General features: G+C 41.1%; 1 protein-coding gene across 1 annotated transcript in view; it reads right to left on the bottom strand.

Moving 5' to 3' along the window:
- LOC128699781 (KICSTOR complex protein SZT2) overlaps window positions 1-18,052 on the bottom strand; it is an 807,931-nt gene that overhangs the window by 93,539 nt on the left and 696,340 nt on the right. Inside the window, 2 exon segments of the mRNA XM_070102247.1 lie at window positions 2,433-2,758; window positions 12,814-12,952. Of these exon segments, the coding sequence (XP_069958348.1) occupies window positions 2,433-2,758; window positions 12,814-12,952 (465 nt within the window).

Below are 18,052 nucleotides of genomic sequence, written 5' to 3'. Positions count from 1 at the left end.
CCAACATCTCTGCCTTCACTTCTCTTACAACACCATCTATAAATATATTAAACAACCATGGTGTCATCACACATCCCGGTGTAAGGCCTACTTTTATTGGAAAATAATATCCCTCTGTCCTACATATCCTAACCTGAGCCTCACTATCCTCGGAAAAACTCTTAACTGTTTTCAGTAACCTATCACCAATTCCATACACTTGCCACATATGTCACATTGCCCCGCTATTCACCCTATCATATACAGTGGATCCCCGGTTTGCGATATTAATCCGTTCCTGAGAGCTCATCGTAAACCAAAATTATCGGAAAGCGAATCAATTTTTCCCATAAGAAATAATGGAAATCAAATTAATCCGTGCAAGACACCCAAAAGTATGAAAAAAAACTTTTACCACATGAAATATTAAGTTTAATGCAATAGAATAATTACAATAACAATAGAATAATAACAATAGAATAATTGACAATAACCTTTAATGAAGATCTAGTGATGATTGATGGGATGGGAGGAGGGAAGAGTGTTGAACCTACTGTGTAGAAGGGAAATCCCCCTCCATTAGGACTTGAGGTAGCAAGTCCTTTTCTGGGGTTACTTCCCTTCTTCTTTTAATGCCACTAGGACCAGCTTGAGAGTCACTGGACTTCTGTCTCTGTCCATAGAGCTCTGTACCTCCCGTTCCTTTAAGATTTGTCTAAAATGGGCCACAACATTGTCATTGTAATAGTCACCAGCACGGCTTGCAATAGCTGTGTTAGGGCGATTTTCATCCATAAAGGTTTGCAGTTCAACCCACTTTGCACACATTTCCTTAATCTTTGAAGTAAGCACAATGGATTCCACAACTGGCCCCGCCTTCTAGGGTTAGCCCCAAACTCTTCAAAATCTTTCTTAATTTCCATACTAATTCTCACCCTTTTTACCACAGGGTTGGCACTAGAAGCTTTCTTGGGGCCCATGGTGACTTATTTTGCAGAAACAAGCACCAAAAACAGTGATAATATGGATAATATGGAATGTACCGAATGTATCCTTAGATGCGCACACACTTGCTGGCTTGTAAATACTGGCACACACGGGGCAGTTCAGGCCACATGTGGACACGTCTCGTACGAATCACATCGCATACTGGGTTTTGTAACGGGAACAGAGGCAAATTTTTGGCGATACGTATAATGCATCGGCTACCGGATTTATCGGATACCGATAGCATCACGAACCGGGGGTCCACTGTATATTTTTTTGACATGTCAGCCATTTCTCACCAAGGCAGGGTGACCCAAAAAAGAAAGAAAAACCCAAAAATCCATAAATGCAACAAATACTTCTTTACCTTTATCTAAATACTGTTCACTTATATGCTTCACTGTAAACACTTGGTCAACACCCCCCCTACCCTTCCTAAGGCCTCTTGTTCGTCTATGATCCTGTTTTCTGTTTTGCTTAATTCTTTCAATAATAACTCCATCATACACCTTACCAGGTATACTCAACAGGCTTATTCCCCCTATAATTCTTACACTCTCTTTTAACCCCTTTGCCTTTATACAAAGGAACTATGCATGCTCTCTGCCAATGCCTAGGTACCTTACCCTTTTCCATGCAATTAAAATCTTAACTAAAAGTCTTTAAAAATATACACTGCAATTTTCTCAATCAATTAACAAACACTGTGAATTCAAGCAAGCAATATCTGATTAAGGTGTATCTAGCTGTCACTGAAGATTTTTCCAAGGTCAATAAATAAATACAGATGAAGAATTGAATTAATCATAAAAATGATGGAGCTAAATACAGAAATTTAACAAAACTCACAATGCAAATTTCTCTTAGTACTGAAAATGGTGTAAAATGAAACCAAACAAAAGCTTAGCATAACAAGGGGCTTTCCTTATAATATATAAGATGATGTATTTTCATAACTTTACTAAACAAACCCATCCACTGTAACTTTCATATGCAGTCTATAGAAATAAAAAAAATCATCTTAATGTTAATTAATATTCTTAGTATGTAATAAATATGAGTACACAAGCCAGAAAATAATAAATATGAATTCAAATAATAATTTAAACAAAAATAAATTCAAAGTGATGATCCTACACTGAAAGATAAATACGTACAGGGATCCCCGACCACAAACAATGTTCGCTATGTATCAACTTACAAATGGGTCTTTTCTAGCCCTGATCTACTATCCTATAGGAAAACAATAGTACAAATGATAATTATATGCTACATATATTTGTCACAACTAACTGGTATTCATAACACAATTATTTTCTAAATATTGTGTCTTTTGAACCTAGTTTGTAAATGCAAATTGTCGTTACTCAGGTGTTCATAAGTCACAGTCTCCCTGTATCCACATGTCTCATTAAAGCTTGGTTCTTTAAAATGTTTGAAGGGTAACAAAGGTACAAGTTTCACACCTCCAGGCCATGTAGCGTTGCTAAGAGGAGCTTCTGACGAGGAATGAACAACACATCGGAAGTCTCGTAAGGCCAGAGTGGACCCACAACACTTGACAGGCTGGTTGGTGTTGAAGGTACAGTCACAGGAGAAGAAATGGCTATAGCTGAGGATATAGCATTACCACTAACAGGTATGGATGAGGGTGGCTGCACAGTGCTGGGTGTGCTCACTCCACTTGTGGTTCCTGTGTTCTCTAGTCTGGAGTATGATGCTTCCCCTCCACTTACACAGCGGCCTCTTGGTGACACAACTAATGGATGATACCGCTGACTATTCTTGCTGGCTGTAATAAAAAATTAAGGGAGAATAAGAGATAAATTGAAGGTTAATTTGGTTAGGCAAGTGTGTAAAGTGTTTTGCCTATTTTGTGTTTGCAAGGAATGAGCTCCAGCTCTTGGGATCAACCTCTTTCCCTAAGGATTTTATTACAATTTTATACTTGAAGTAAAGTAAGAAATCCTCTTCCACTACTTTCTCTCCCAATTGTGAGTAACTCTCAGAATCATAATAACATGATTGTAAACAACTGAGTGGACAGAATGGGGTTCAAATCCATGGTAAGCCAGGCCTCACTAGACCACCTTGATATGGTGGATAATGTAGTGGCTGCTAATTTTGGGACCAACTTGCCATGGGTTCAAATCCCCCACTCTCTACACTGAGTTCTCTCCTAGATATTTCAAGAACTACAGCTGATATTGGCAAATATGAATAGTCACTGAAAATGTCAAATTAAGAATTACAGATAGTAAATGATGATGAAGAGAGATAATGAAAAAATACGGATTAGAATATAAAACAAAACACGACAGAAGATTAACAATTATGTATTACCTGATGCACCACACCAACAACACGTCAATCCATAAAAGCCACTTACCTGGACTCACTACTAACACACACACACACACACACACACACACACACACACACACACACACACACACACACACACACACACACACACACACACACACACACACACACGCACACACTTGCTGGATGTTCATACCGTTCCCTCCAATCTTTCCTAAGATGACATTTATCCCATCCATCCCTCCACTACAGATTTATACACCTTCCACATTTATATTTTGTTTCATCCTCTCTAAATGTCCAAACCATCTCAACAACCCTTCCTCAGCCCTCTGGATAATACTTTTAGTAACTCTGCACCTCCTTCTAATCTCAAAACTATGAATTCTCTGCATAATATTCATACCACACATTGACCTCAGACATGATATCTCCACTGCCTCCAGCCTTCGTCTTGTTGCAACATTCACCACCTATGCTTTACACCAATATAAGAGTGTTGGTATAACTATACTCTCATTCATTTCCCTTTTTGTTTCAATGGATAACATTCTTTTTCTCCACATATGCCTCAACACACCACCCCCTTTTTTCCCCTCATCAATTCTATGATTCACCTCGTCTTTCATAGACCCATCTGCTGATACATCCACTCCTAAATATCTGAATACATTCACTTCCCCCATACACCTTCCCTCCAATCTGATATTTAATCTTTTCCTACCTAAATTTTTTGTTATCCTCATCACCTTACTCTTTTAGTGGGTTTGCTTCGCTTGGCTCCACGCGTGACCACGAGGCAGTTCTGGGGTTTGATACCCTAGACTACACCAGTACACACCCACCTCCTCCTACTACCTTCCCTGCTATGCTCCTGCGTCCATCTTGCCGTCCGTGTGTGTTGTGTTCCTCCCAGTTTCCTCCAAGAAGTTCTACCCGGCTTAACCACGTGGGGACCCATTGGCTTAGCCCCTAAGCCAGCCCAGTTCAGCCCCCACGCCATCTACAGCAGTTCATGACTCATCAACGTGTCTACAAGGTACTCAACGTCTACGTATCCTCAGCCAGTGCAGTTTTTTTCTTGTGTTGCCCAGTCAATTTTTTTTCTTGCTGTTATATTCCCAGTTCATTGCCAGTCTCTTTGGAGGCTTCTTACTTTATTTGCGGTATCTGGGGTACACAGGCAGTGTGTTATGTGCCCATGGCCCGGGAGGGCCATGCTCACGAGAGAGAGGAGTAGGACCTGTTGTCTGAGTCTAGGCTGCTGAATGAGTGAGGCAGATGCAGGGGTGGGCATACTGAAGTGTTAAGCCTATAGGTGGCAGCACCAGCATGGCACGAAATATGAACTCAGCTGGCAGACAGCATGGCTGTCTGTGCAGACAGTACAGGCTGTCTACATTTGCTCGGCCACCTACAACATGGTTGACCCGACCACGACTGGCTATAAAAAACTTGGTCTCTCTCTCGTAGGAACAGGGCACAGAACACAAAATAAAAAACATATATATATATATACATACATGGACATGGAAAAAAAAAAAACTTCCTACAGGGAGGGAAGAAAAAACAGGTGGGGTGTGCTTTTAAACATTGTGGTCATAGGCAGTGAGTGTTGATAGGCATCACTGCATGCCTTCCTGCATCTGGACAGATACTGCAACACAGGAGACATTGCTGCGGCTGAGCTGTGATGTAACAGGGTACGGTCTCCTCTGGAACGGTGAAACAGTCATCGTATGAGTTGCTGCAGGGTTTCACTCAACGTGGGGCACGACCTGCTGGTGCCCTCGAGTGAGGCGTCGTCAGTACTTGGCAACTGGGCAGGGCTTCTTCTGGCAAGCAACTCAGGAGGACATTTCTCAACTGGTACTGTCGCTGGGCTGTCACTGCCAGTGAGCATGGGGTGAGTCGTGGCAGAGACGACTCGGTGAAACATCTGAGAGTCGTAACATCATACACTGTACTGCAGTGAGTGGGCTAGCAGTCAAAGTGACATCATCTTTGTGCAGGCTGCTCACTGAAGCTATGACACGAGGCTGACACAGCGCCTGCCGACAGGGCTTAACTGCGGCTTGACGAGTGTCATTCTCTCGGCAGTTGGAGTTATAGCAGAGGTTAGTCTAAGAGTCTCCAGACTTGTTTCTTTACATATAACTGCACTCTGACGGTCTGGAGGTGAAGTGAAACAAATCTCGATGGGAATCATAGCGGGTACGATTCTGCAGGGCATCACGAGCAACGGGCATAAGAGCTTCCTGTACAAGAGGCTCGGACGCACGGGCTGACTAATATCAGCTGTCAAATGCGCGGGTCACACCGGGCGACAAGTAACACGAGGTGCTACACAGGGGTCTGGTCGCAGACCTGTGGTCAACACACAGCTGGGCTCAAGACCACACAGGACACACGGAAAACTGCACACACCCGCACTGCATATGTGGTACTACAGGGCTTACTAACAAATGATGCTTTTCTGTGCAAAAATTGACACTAAGCTATACACAAACATGTGAGAACACTGACTGAGAGGAATTAACACATGACATATACTGTATCTTCTCTCAATCTTCTCGACAATACTGAAATAATTACTAGAACACTCAATGTGACATCATGTGATGTCAGGCGTGACGTCACGAGGTGACGTCAGCAGACGTCTCGAGGTAATGTCAGGTAGACATCGTGATGTCATGAAGTCGGGCAGCATCGTGGGTGACGTCGTGAAGTCGGGCAGCATCGTCAGTGACATCAATGTGATGCGGGCAGCAGACCGCAGCATGTGGCCTAGGACGTCTGGCTTGGTAACTCACGTGGCTTGCTGATCCACGTGACATTGTCGACACTCCGCGTGGCTTGCTGATCTACATGGCTTGGTGATCCACGTAGCTTCGAGTGGCCTCGGGCACTCTGATACACAGCTCTGGCAATGAATTCACATGGAAAACAGCAGAAAACACAGCAGAGGGAGTGAGTACATAGTGGTGGAGTGTGGTGGTAGGCTTGTGAGGTGTGAGTATACAACAGGGCGAGTGTGGGCGAGGCAAGGAACGGCCACTTCCTCCTCTCCCACCCACAGACACGAGAAGAACACTGAAACTGGACGCAGAAATCACCACAAACTCGCCTCTGACTTGCTGAAATAGCTGTGCTGAGCTGAACAACAACAGCAGAGCATACAAGTGATGCTGAACACGTGTCTTGAGAAACAGCATGGGATGCTGTGGCGTGGAGTCCCAGAGATGCCACTTACAATTCTCGAATAAATTCGGTAAATTTCGGCTAGATCCTGCTTGTACCTGTGTCTGGATGCTGAAGATAAGATAAGATTTCGTTCGGATTTTTAACCCCGGAGGGTTAGCCACCCAGGATAACCCAAGAAAGTCAGTGCATCATCGAGGACTGTCTAACTTATTTCCATTGGGGTCCTTAATCTTGTCCCCCAGGATGCGACCCACACCAGTCGACTAACACCCAGGTACCTATTTGCTGCTAGGTGAACAGGACAACAGGTGTAAGGAAACGTGTCAAATGTTTCCACCCGCCGGGAATCGAACCCGGGCCCTCCGTGTGTGAAGCGGGAGCTTTAGCCACCAGACCACCGGGCCAACAGACACGACACGACATCACGATAACTCGTTGAGAGATGGATGCTTCTTGTGTAGGGTGATGAAGTGAAGATGACTTCGACTCAAGAAATCATAATGACACGATTGCAAACAAACCATACCCCCAGCCAGGATTGAACCCGCGGTCATAGAGTCTCAAAACTCCAGCCCATCGCGTTAGCCACTAGACCAGCTAGCCACAATAAGATTCATCCAACTAGGTATATTTCTACACCATAGGAAGGTTAGCACAGGCACCACTATGACCACAAATGCAAGTTTTTACAGACGAATCTCCAGCTAGCGTGGCCGTGACGAACTCTAGCTCAAGTCCCTTCACTGCCGTCAACAAACTTGCATTTGTGGTCACAGTGGTGCCTGTGCTAACCTTCCTATGGTGTAGAAATATACCTAGTTGGATGAATCTTATTGTGGCTAGCTGGTCTAGTGGCTAACGTGACGGGCTGGAGTTTTGAGACTCTATGACCGCGGGTTCAATCCCAGCCGGGGGTATGGTAAGATGACTTCATCCCTCCCTTCCTCTCCCCGGGCAAACACACTTGCTGCGACCACCACTTCCACCAATGTTTACCAGTTAATTGATAATTCTTGCAGAGCGGGGTTCAATGATAAACGTCTTCGGAGGCTTACTTTATTTGCGGTATCTGGGGTACACAGGCAGTGTGCTATGTGCCCATGGCCCGGGAGGGTCATGCCCACGAGAGAGAGGAGTAGGACTTGTTGTCTGAGTCTAGGCCGCTGAGTGAGTGACGCAGATGCAGGGGTGGGCATACTGAAGTGGTAAGCCTACAGGTGGCAGCACCAGCATGGTGCGAAATATGAACTCAGCTGGCAGACAGCATGGCTGTCAGTGCAGACAGTACAGGCTGTCAACATATGTTCACTTTTAATTTCCTCTTACATTTTTTTATATTTTATTAATGCTGGCTACTTCTCACCAAGGTAGGGCGACCCAAAAAAAAAGAAACACTTTCATCATCATTCACTCATCATTGTCTTGCCAAAGGCATGCCTACACTACAGTTAAAAAACTGCAACATCCACACCCCTCCTTCAGAGTGCAGACACTACTTCCCACCTCCAGGACTCAAGTCTGGCTTGCTGGTTTCCCTGAATTCCTTCATAAATGTTACTTTGCTTACACTCCAACAGCATGTCAATTTATAAAAACCGTTCATCTCCACTCGCTCCTAACATGCTCATGCATGCTGCTGGAAGTTCAAGCCCTTCGCACACAAAACCTTCTTTACTCCCTTCCTCCAACTTTTCCTAGGATGATCCCCTACCCCGCCTTCCTTCCACTACAGATATATATGCCCTCCAAGTCATTCTGCTTTGTTCCATCCTCTCTAAATGTTCAAACCACTTATACATATCCTCCCAAATTTATCTACCAACCTTTACAGCTACTCTTCAGACTCTTCCAAAAGTACAGTCTCACTAGCAAAAACCAACCGTTACAATTCCAACGGCACTTGATGTGCTATTGAAGTGTGAGCAAGGTAAATTTTATAAGAGATTCAAGGAAACTGGTTAGCCGGACTCGAGTCCTAGAGGTGGAAAGTCCAGCGCCTGCATTCTGAAGGCGGGGTGATGTTGCAGTATGGAAGGTCATCTGAACTGTAATGTTAGCATGCCTCTGGCAAGACAGTGATACAGTGAGTGAGGGTAAAAGCGTTTCTTCTTTTTCAGGTCACCCTATCTTGGTGGGATACGGCTGGTTTGTTGAAAAAAAAAATTGCATGAGTTATGGTGGCATTTTTGTAAAGAAAAACTCTTGAATCTGGTGCGAATCACAGAGACTTGGGTATGAAATGTGAGCACTGTAGGAGATGTAAGGTTCCAATTACTTGTGGAGCTGATGTGTCACAACCCTGCTCTTAACCCTTTCCTTGTCCAAACCTCCAAAATGAACTTGCTCTCAATGTCCAAAAATTAAAAAAAAAAAAAAAAAAATTCTGAAATAGTAGAGAATCTTTTTTAAAGGTAATGACACCGAAGGTATAAAATTTTATGGAAAACTTATGGAAATATGCAGGCACAAACTTAGCAGTCTCAGTGCAATTTATGCAGTGGTGATTTCATAGCGTTTGAGTCATATTTTAAGTCAATTCCATTGTTCCAGTTGACCAAATTCTTTGCTTTTTCACTAATATGCCTTCTGTTCTATTGAATGGCCACAAGAAACTGCCCATTCAACCATCTTAATTTTTTTTTTTTTCAACAAGTCGGCCGTCTCCCACCGAGGCAGGGTGACCCAAAAAAGAAAGAAAATCCCCAAAAAGAAAATACTTTCATCATCATTCAACACTTTTACCACACTCACACATTATCACTGCTTTTGCAGAGGCGCTCAGAATACAACAGTTTAGAAGCATATACGTATAAAGATACACAACATATCCCTCCAAACTGCCAATATCCCAAAACCCCTCCTTTAAAGTGCAGGCACTGTACTTCCCATTTCCAGGACTCAAGTCTGACTATATGAAAATAACCGGTTTCCCTGAATCCCTTCACTAAATATTACCCTGCTCACACTCCAACAGATCGTCAGGTCCCAAGTATCATTCGTCTCCATTCACTCCTATCTAACATGCTCATGCATGCTTGCTGGAAGGCCAAGCCCCTCGCCCACAAAACCTCCTTTACCCCCTCTTTCCAACCCTTTCGAGGACGACCCCTACCCCTCCTTCCTTCCCCTTTAGATTTATATGCTTTCCATGTCATTCTACTTTGATCCATTCTCTCTAAATGATCAAACCACCTCAACAACCCCTCTTCTGCCCTCTGACTAATGCTTTTATTAACTCCACACCTTCTCCTAATTTCCACACTCCGAATTTTCTGCATAATATTTACACCACACATTGCCCTTAGACAGGACATCTCCACTGCCTCCAACCGTCTCCTCGCTGCTGCATTTACCACCCAAGCTTCGCACCCATATAAGAGTGTTGGTACTACTATACTTTCATACATTCCCTTCTTTGCCTCCATAGATAACGTTTTTTGACTCCGCATATACCTCAACATACCACTCACCTTTTTTCCCTCATCAATTCTATGATTAACCTCATCCTTCATAAATCCATCCGCCGACACGTCAACTCCCAAGTATTTGAAAACATTCACTTCTTCCATACTCCTCCTCCCCAATTTGATATCCAATTTTTCTTTATCTAAATCATTTGATACCCTCATCACCTTCCTCTTTTCTATGTTCACTTTCAACTTTCTACCTTTACACACGTTCTCAAACTCATCCACTAACCTTTGCAATTTCTCTTTAGAATCTCCCATAAGCACAGTATCATCAGCAAAAAGTAACTGTGTCAATTCCCATTTTGAATTTGATTCCCCATAATTTAACCCCACCCCTCTCCAGAACACCCTAGCATTTACTTCTTTTACAACCCCATCTATAAATATATTAAACAACCATGGTGACATTACACATCCCTGTCTAAGACCGACTTTTACCGGGAAGTATTTTCCCTCTCTTCTACACACCCTAACCTGAGCCTCACTATCCTCATAAAAACTCTTAACAGCATTTAGTAACTTACCACCTATTCCATGTACTTGCAACATCTGCCACATTGCTCCTCTATCCACTCTATCATATGCCTTTTCTAAATCCATAAATGCAATAAAAACTTCCCTACCTTTATCTAAATACTGTTCACATATATGCTTCAATGTAAACACTTGATCTACACATCCCCTACCCACTCTGAAGCCTCCCTGCTCATCTGCAATCCTACATTCTGTCTTACCTCTAATTCTTTCAATTATAACCCTACAGTATACTTTTCCTGGTATACTCAGTAAACTTATTCCTCTATAATTTTTACTATCTCTTTTGTCCCCTTTCCCTTTATATAAAGGGACTATACATGCTCTCTGCCAATCCCTAGGTACCTTCCCCTCTTTCATACATTTATTAAACAAAAGTACCAACCACTCCAACACTATATCCCCCCCTGCTTTTAACATTTCTGTCATGATCCCATCAGTTCCAGCTGCTTTACCCCCTTTCATTCTACGTAATGCCTCACGTACCTCCACCACACTTACATTCTGCTCTTCTTCACTCCTAAAAGATATACCTCCCTGGCCAGTGCATGAAATTACCGCCTCCCTTTCTTCCTCAACATTTAAAAGTTCCTCAAAATATTCTTGCCATCTACCTAATACCTCCCTTTCCCCATCTACTAATTCCCCTACTCTGTTTTTAACTGACAAATCCATACTTTCCCTAGGCTTTCTTAACTTGTTTAACTCACTCCAAAATTTTTTCTTATTTTCATTAAAATTTCTTGACAGTGCCTCTCCCACTCTTTCATCTGCTCTCCTTTTGCACTCTCTCACCACTCTCTTTACCTTTCTTTTACTCTCCATATACTCTGCTCTTCTTATAACACTTCTGCTTTGTAAAAACCTCTCATAAGCTACCTTTTTCTCTTTTATCACACCCTTTACTTCATCATTCCACCAATCACTCCTCTTTCCTCCTGCCCCCACCCTCCTATAACCACAAACTTCTTGCCCACATTCTAATACTGCATTTTTAAAACTATTCCAACCCTCTTCAACCCCCCACTACTCATCTTTGCACTAGCCCACCTTTCTGCCAATAGTTGCTTATATCTCACCCGAACTTCCTCCTCCCTTAGTTTATACACTTTCACCTCCCTCTTACTTCTTGTTGCCACCTTCCTCTTTTCCCATCTACCTCTTACTCTAACTGTAGCTAAAACTAAATAATGATCCGATATATCAGTTGCCCCTCTATAAACATGTACATCCTGGAGCCTACCCATCAACCTTTTATCCACCAATACATAATCTAATTACCCTAATAAAAAAATACCAATGTAGACATTCCTGGCACTAAAACATTTCCTCTGTTCATTAGTCACATTCCCAGGCCTCTCCTATATTACATTTCCTTTGCATTTTGCATTCTTATTCACCCTGCCTTGGTGGGAGACGGCCGACTTGTTGAAAAAAAAAAAATAAGATATAGTCAGGAAAGATTGTTCATGGATACAGTATCCCAATAATTGAATCAGACCTATTAAAAACCCATAAAACACACTAGGAGTTCAAGGAGGATCTTACCTGTCCTCTGGAATATCTGCAAAAACTGAATATTCTCAATTTCAGGCTACTTCCAAATCTGAAACTAATCAAAGTCATCTCTATTCTAGTAGTATGTCTTCCATTCTATCAAATGATATCAAGAAACAGCCAATAAAAACCTTAAAAACTATCCAAGAAAACACCTCAATATTGCTATTGTTAACGAAACTCGTGGTCAGAGCTTAGCTTTTCCCATCAAGCAATAAGTAGGGCAGAATGTTTTTTATACTGTGCACACTCACTGTGTGGACCCATTCTCTCATATCTAGGCCAAAATTTACCACTCACAGCTTATTTAAGTGAGATGAACTCATGATGCAGAAATAAGTCAAGGACCCTGGCATCAATGACGCAGTTGTACGTGATGGACAGTGATAGGTTAATGAACACACAAACACTAAACTTATAAAGCCATTTAAACATCCTACATACTGTCAAATTAAACAGAATGAAGAATATGTAAATATGTGAGCCATAGCATAATTTAGCAACTGTAAATTTAATATAATACTGTAATTATACTAACATAATTAAGAAAAATATATTCAATGAATGAAAAAATTCAAATTGTACTATATAACATACATATTTCACCAAATTTAAGCAAGAAATTAATAATAAAGAGTTCAGTTTAAACAGTTTTAAAAGTGAATAAGTGTACAAGTAATTCAAGATTCATGGCAAACATCTGTGACTAAGAGATGATAGCATGAAGGAGCAGCAATCAAGATAACAAAACACTTACATGTTATCATGTTTATGTAGTAATCATTAAAGTTTTCTTCAAAGAGCGTAGCCCACCATAGCTGCTTGTTACGACCAATGATTATGAAGTTGTTGTTTATGTAGCCTCCCTTAGGGTCACATTTCAGCACTTGTGCAATCTGCAAAGAATACATAAAAATGTCCCAAAATTTGTCTTTCTCTTATTACTGATTGCACAAAAATAAAAATAACAATGGTACTGTCATCCTTACAGATTTAGAGAAGTGGGAATGTTTACATTCCCAGAAGTCCCATGAAACTAGAAACTGAAAATAGATACGAGCTGATCTCATTCAAAAAATACAGTACGACCAAGGTCACAAGAGTCAGGATGATGACGAGGTGGTAAATGAGAACTTTCAAAACAAGGAAAATAATGCCAATGGTGACACTTTTCAAATCACTTGTTTTCCCATAACTGCAATATTGCTCAATGTTGATGCCCCATTCAGGACGGGAGAAATATTAGAGCTGAAATATTATTATTATCACACTGGCCGATTCCCACCAAGGCAGGGTGGCCTGAAAAAGAAAAACTTTCACCATCATTCACTCCATCACTGTCTTGCCAGAAGGGTGCTCTACACTACAAGACAGTGATGGAGTGAATGATGGTGAAAGTTTTTCTTTTTCGGGCCACCCTGCCTTGGTGGGAATCGGCCAGTGTGATAATAATAATAAAAAAATAATAATATTTCAGCTCTAATATTTCTCCTGTCCTGAATGGGGCATCAACATTGAGCAATATTGCATTGAGCCAATAAAACATTTTAATCACTGGGAATGCTTAAAAGTCTTAAAATAAGTACTCACTGGAGAGGAGGAGGAGAGAGAGAGAGAGATACATGATACATATACCAGTAAAGTACTTGGCCGAGCTCTGGGAGTAAAAAAACTCTCGGAACTCATCAAAGGTATGGGAAAGCCAGGGCAAAAAAAACATGTTGACTAATTAATATATTTGCTAGTTAACTTAAAAAAAAAAATGGATAATCAAAATCCTTGTAAACAGAGGCCTGTGAGTTTGGACGGATGACAATATACATACTTGAACTAGAAGACTGGGCCACTACCACACCTCATGAAAAAAATTTGAATTTCAAGACTTGTTGAAGTATTACAATGAGTCATGACAATACATACATGTTGAAGAGTATTACAATGACTGGTGACAATACATACATGTTGAAGAGTATTACAATGACTGGTGACAATACATACATGTTGAAGTGTATTACAATGACTGGTGACAATACATACATGTAACAGGTTTCAAGAGGTTTTCTCTTTGTTAGTCAACCTCTAAGTCTAGCTCTACCTAAGGCATCCTAGCACCTTCCCTCCAGGATACTTTTACCTTTTATGAGCTTCGAGAGACTTCCTACTCCCGGAGCCCGGCCATAGTCCAGGCTGGTCTGGTGCTTGCCTGGTCAACCAGGCTGTTGCTGTTGGTGGTCTGCTGCCCCACATATCCATCACAGCCTGGTGGATCTGGCACCTGGTGAAGATAATTGTCCAATTTCCTCTTGAAGATTTCTGCACTTGTTCCAGCAGTGTTTCTGATATCTTCTGGTAAGATGTTGAATAATCTGGGGCCACGAATATTGATACATGGTTTATTTTGCACTTCCTCCCATATCTCTTGCTCCAGTATGGCAGTGTGCAGATTTGGAACCAGGCCCTAGAGTACTTTCCAGGTATATATTATCATGCATCTCTCTCTCTCTCTCTCTCTCTTCTGCTCCCAGTAGTTTAAATGCTTCACTGGCTCTATTCAATTCAATTCAATTCAAAGTTTATTCTCTATAAGGATTACAATGCTGAGTTTACAGAATTTGGTTATTGTGTGGTTTACATGTAGTAAAATAATAACTACAGAGTGTACCACTAGAACACCTAGCATGGCTAGGCATTTCGGGCAGACTTATATTAAATCTTAAGTTTAAAATATTACAAAATTATGAGGTAAGTTGGTATTATGGCTAAGTGACTAAATACTAGTTGTGAGTTTAGCAATGTGAATGTTTTTGTTTTGGCACTATACATAGTTTCAGTATTGGAGTATCACAGGCCAACTTATGACTAGTTAAGATTCATTATTTTGAGATTGAGATTGATATTTCTGTTTATGGTCAAAAGGGTGAGTGAGTGTAAGTGTGAACCACCAGGTGGTATTCGTATTATTAGTTGACAGGGTGTATCAGGGAGATAAGATGTTTTCTGATGGTAGTTTTGAAGGTGATGAATGTGTCTGCAGTTTTGGAATTTTCAGGTAGGGTGTTCCAGATTTTAGGGCCTTTGACATACATGTACATTGAATTTTTGTAAAGGTTTAGTCGGACACGGGGAATGTCATAGAGATGTTTGTGTCTGGTGTTGTGCCTGTGGGTTCTGTCACAACTATCAAGAAAGCGTTTTAGGTCAAGGTTAATATTGGAATTTAAGGTCCTGTAGATGTAGATTGCACAGTAGTAAGTGTGGATGTACTGAACAGGGAGTAAGTTTAGATCTATGAAGAGTGGGGGGGTGTGTTGCCAGGGATGGGAGTTAGTGATTATTCTTACTTCGGCTTTTTGTTGGGTTATTATTGGCTTTAGGTGTGTTGCTGCAGTTGAACCCCAAGCATAGATAGCATAGGTGAGGTATGGATATATAAGTGAATGGTATAGTGTGAGAAGGGCAGTTTGCGGCACGTAGTATCGTATCTTGGAGAGGATCCCAACCGTTTTGGATACTTTTTTGGTTATGTGTTGGATATGGGTGCTGAAGTTCAGGTTGTTGTCGAGGTATAGGCCTAGGAATTTGCCCTCATTATGCCTGGCAATTAGAGTGTTGTCGATCTTAATGTTAATTTGCGCATCTCCTGCTCTGCTACCAAACATAATGTAGTAGGTTTTGTCAACGTTAAGCGTAAGTTTATTGGCTGTCATCCAAGTCGATATTTTGATCAGCTCCTCATTAACAATGGTGTTGAGGGTGGCAAGATTAGGGTGAGAGATGACATAAGTCGTGTCGTCAGCAAAGAGAATAGGGTTCAGGTGTCGAGATACGTTTGGAAGATCATTGATGTATATGAGGAAGAGCAGGGGACCAAGGGCACTTCCCTGCGGAACTCCAGTATCAAGTGGCTGTGTTGTTGATGCTGTGTCTTTAATGGTGACATACTGATACCTATTAGTAAGGTAAGATTTGAAATATGCAAGCGCATGGCCTCTTATACCATAATGGTCAAGTTTGTGGAGTAGGATGCTGTGGTCTACTGTGTCAAAAGCTTTTCTTAGGTCAATAAAAATTCCTAGTGGATATTCCTTATTTTCCAATGCTGTGTAAAGCAGATCTAGCATTTTTATGATTGCATCGTTAGTGCTTTTATTTTTCCTGAATCCAAATTGGCAGGGATTGAGTATGTTTTGTGACGTTATAAATGAATACAGTCTCCTGTGCACGAGTTTCTCAAAGATTTTGGATAGCAATGGTAAGTTTGATATTGGCCTATAGTTGTTTAAATCTGTAGGGTCACCACCTTTATGTATTGGTGTAACCCTTGCCGTCTTGAGTAATTTCAGGAAGGTGCTAGTTTCTAGTGACTTGTTAAAAAGTAATGAGATAATATGCGAGAGGACATGGGCCACTCTCTTGTACAATAATGGTGGGACATGAGACAGATTCCCTGAGTTATTTTTAAGTGACTTTATAATCTCGGTGACTTCTGTGGGCTCAGTTGGAGCAAGATAGAAGGAATTTGGGAAATTCCCATCTAGGTAGTCCGTGGACCGTAAACAATCTCTGTACAGTGAAACCTCAATTTTCGAATGCTCCTATATTCATACAACTTGATATTCACCCAACTTTTTCAAGAAAATTTTAACTCGGTATTTAGACATTGCCCTGATATCTGACCTAAACAAAATGGTCCATCTGGAGAAAGTCCAGCGAAAACAAAGCATTACACGCTCACTCTCATCTGCTTTCATTTGTTCAGCATCATTCCTGAAACGTTTTGACATTTCATTGTTATTCTGTAGCATTTTTTAAATATTCTCATTGAAAATAAGTAATCATGGCCCCCAAAAAAGAGTAGTGATCCCAAGAAGCCTAAAACGAAAGCAGCGAGAACAACAATAAAAGTGAAAAAAAAAAAACTCACTGCAAAGTGGGAAAGTGGAACATGCACGTCGGACCTGGCCACTCAATGGACTGATACTGGCTTTAAAACCGTGATATAACGGAACCGACACTGAAAGGGTTAATGAAAAACAACTGGCCGGTGACAGTGTTTCTAAAACAATAATTTGTGAAAAAGCACAGCAGTTATATAGTGATCTTAGGTGAGATACTCAGGGAAACAGTGCTGAAAGTGATGAATTTAAGGCAAGCAAGCAGGGGCTTGCCTTAAATTGTTGACCACTTTAGAAAATTTTTGAAAGTTGTCAAAAGCAGACAACATTGGACAGATTCTTTAGCAATGAAAACACTCATATACTAGTGAATCCCCATCATCTTCAAGTGCTACTGCACAGAGACTGAAAAGAAAAAAGACCAGACGGCAGTTACCTGATGTTTTTGTGGAAGGTGACAACCTTTCCAAACATCAACATCTCTCCACCTTCCTCTTAGGCCATCACCATTCCTCAGTAAAGGCAAAGTGCAGTAAAATTTTCATTTTTTTTTTTCATGTATTTATTGTTTTTCTACAGGTTTAAATACGGAATATTTTAATTTAAGATGTTTTATGAATGATAATTTTTGGGGGTCTTGAACAGATTAATCCAATTTACATTATTTATGGGAAAAATTTATTAAATATTCATACAACTCACTATTCGAACAGCCTACTGGAACGGATTAAGTTCGAATATCGAATATCACTGCATTTGTTTCAGCTCTGATATTTCTCCATCCCTGAATGGGGCTGTTAATACTGAGCGATATTCCAAATGAAGCACTAGCGATTTGAAAAGTTCATCACTGGCACTATTTACCTTGTTTTCAAAGTTCTAATTATCCACCCCATCCTCCTCCTGGCTGTTGTGACCTTTGTCTTATTGTGCTCTTTGAAAGAAAGGTCAGCTGACATAATTATTCCCAAGACTTTCACATGTTTCTTTCTTTCAATATGACAGTCCTCTTAAGTTCTGTATATATACAGTGTTCCTTTTGAGTTCTTCATTCTTTCCATACCTAAGCAGTTGCAACTTATCACCACTGAACATCATGTT

The sequence above is a fragment of the Cherax quadricarinatus genome, chromosome 81 (assembly GCF_038502225.1).
Source record: "Cherax quadricarinatus isolate ZL_2023a chromosome 81, ASM3850222v1, whole genome shotgun sequence".
In the NCBI taxonomy this organism is placed as follows: Eukaryota; Metazoa; Arthropoda; class Malacostraca; order Decapoda; family Parastacidae; genus Cherax; species Cherax quadricarinatus.
This window is presented reverse-complemented; position numbering and strand designations above follow the sequence as displayed.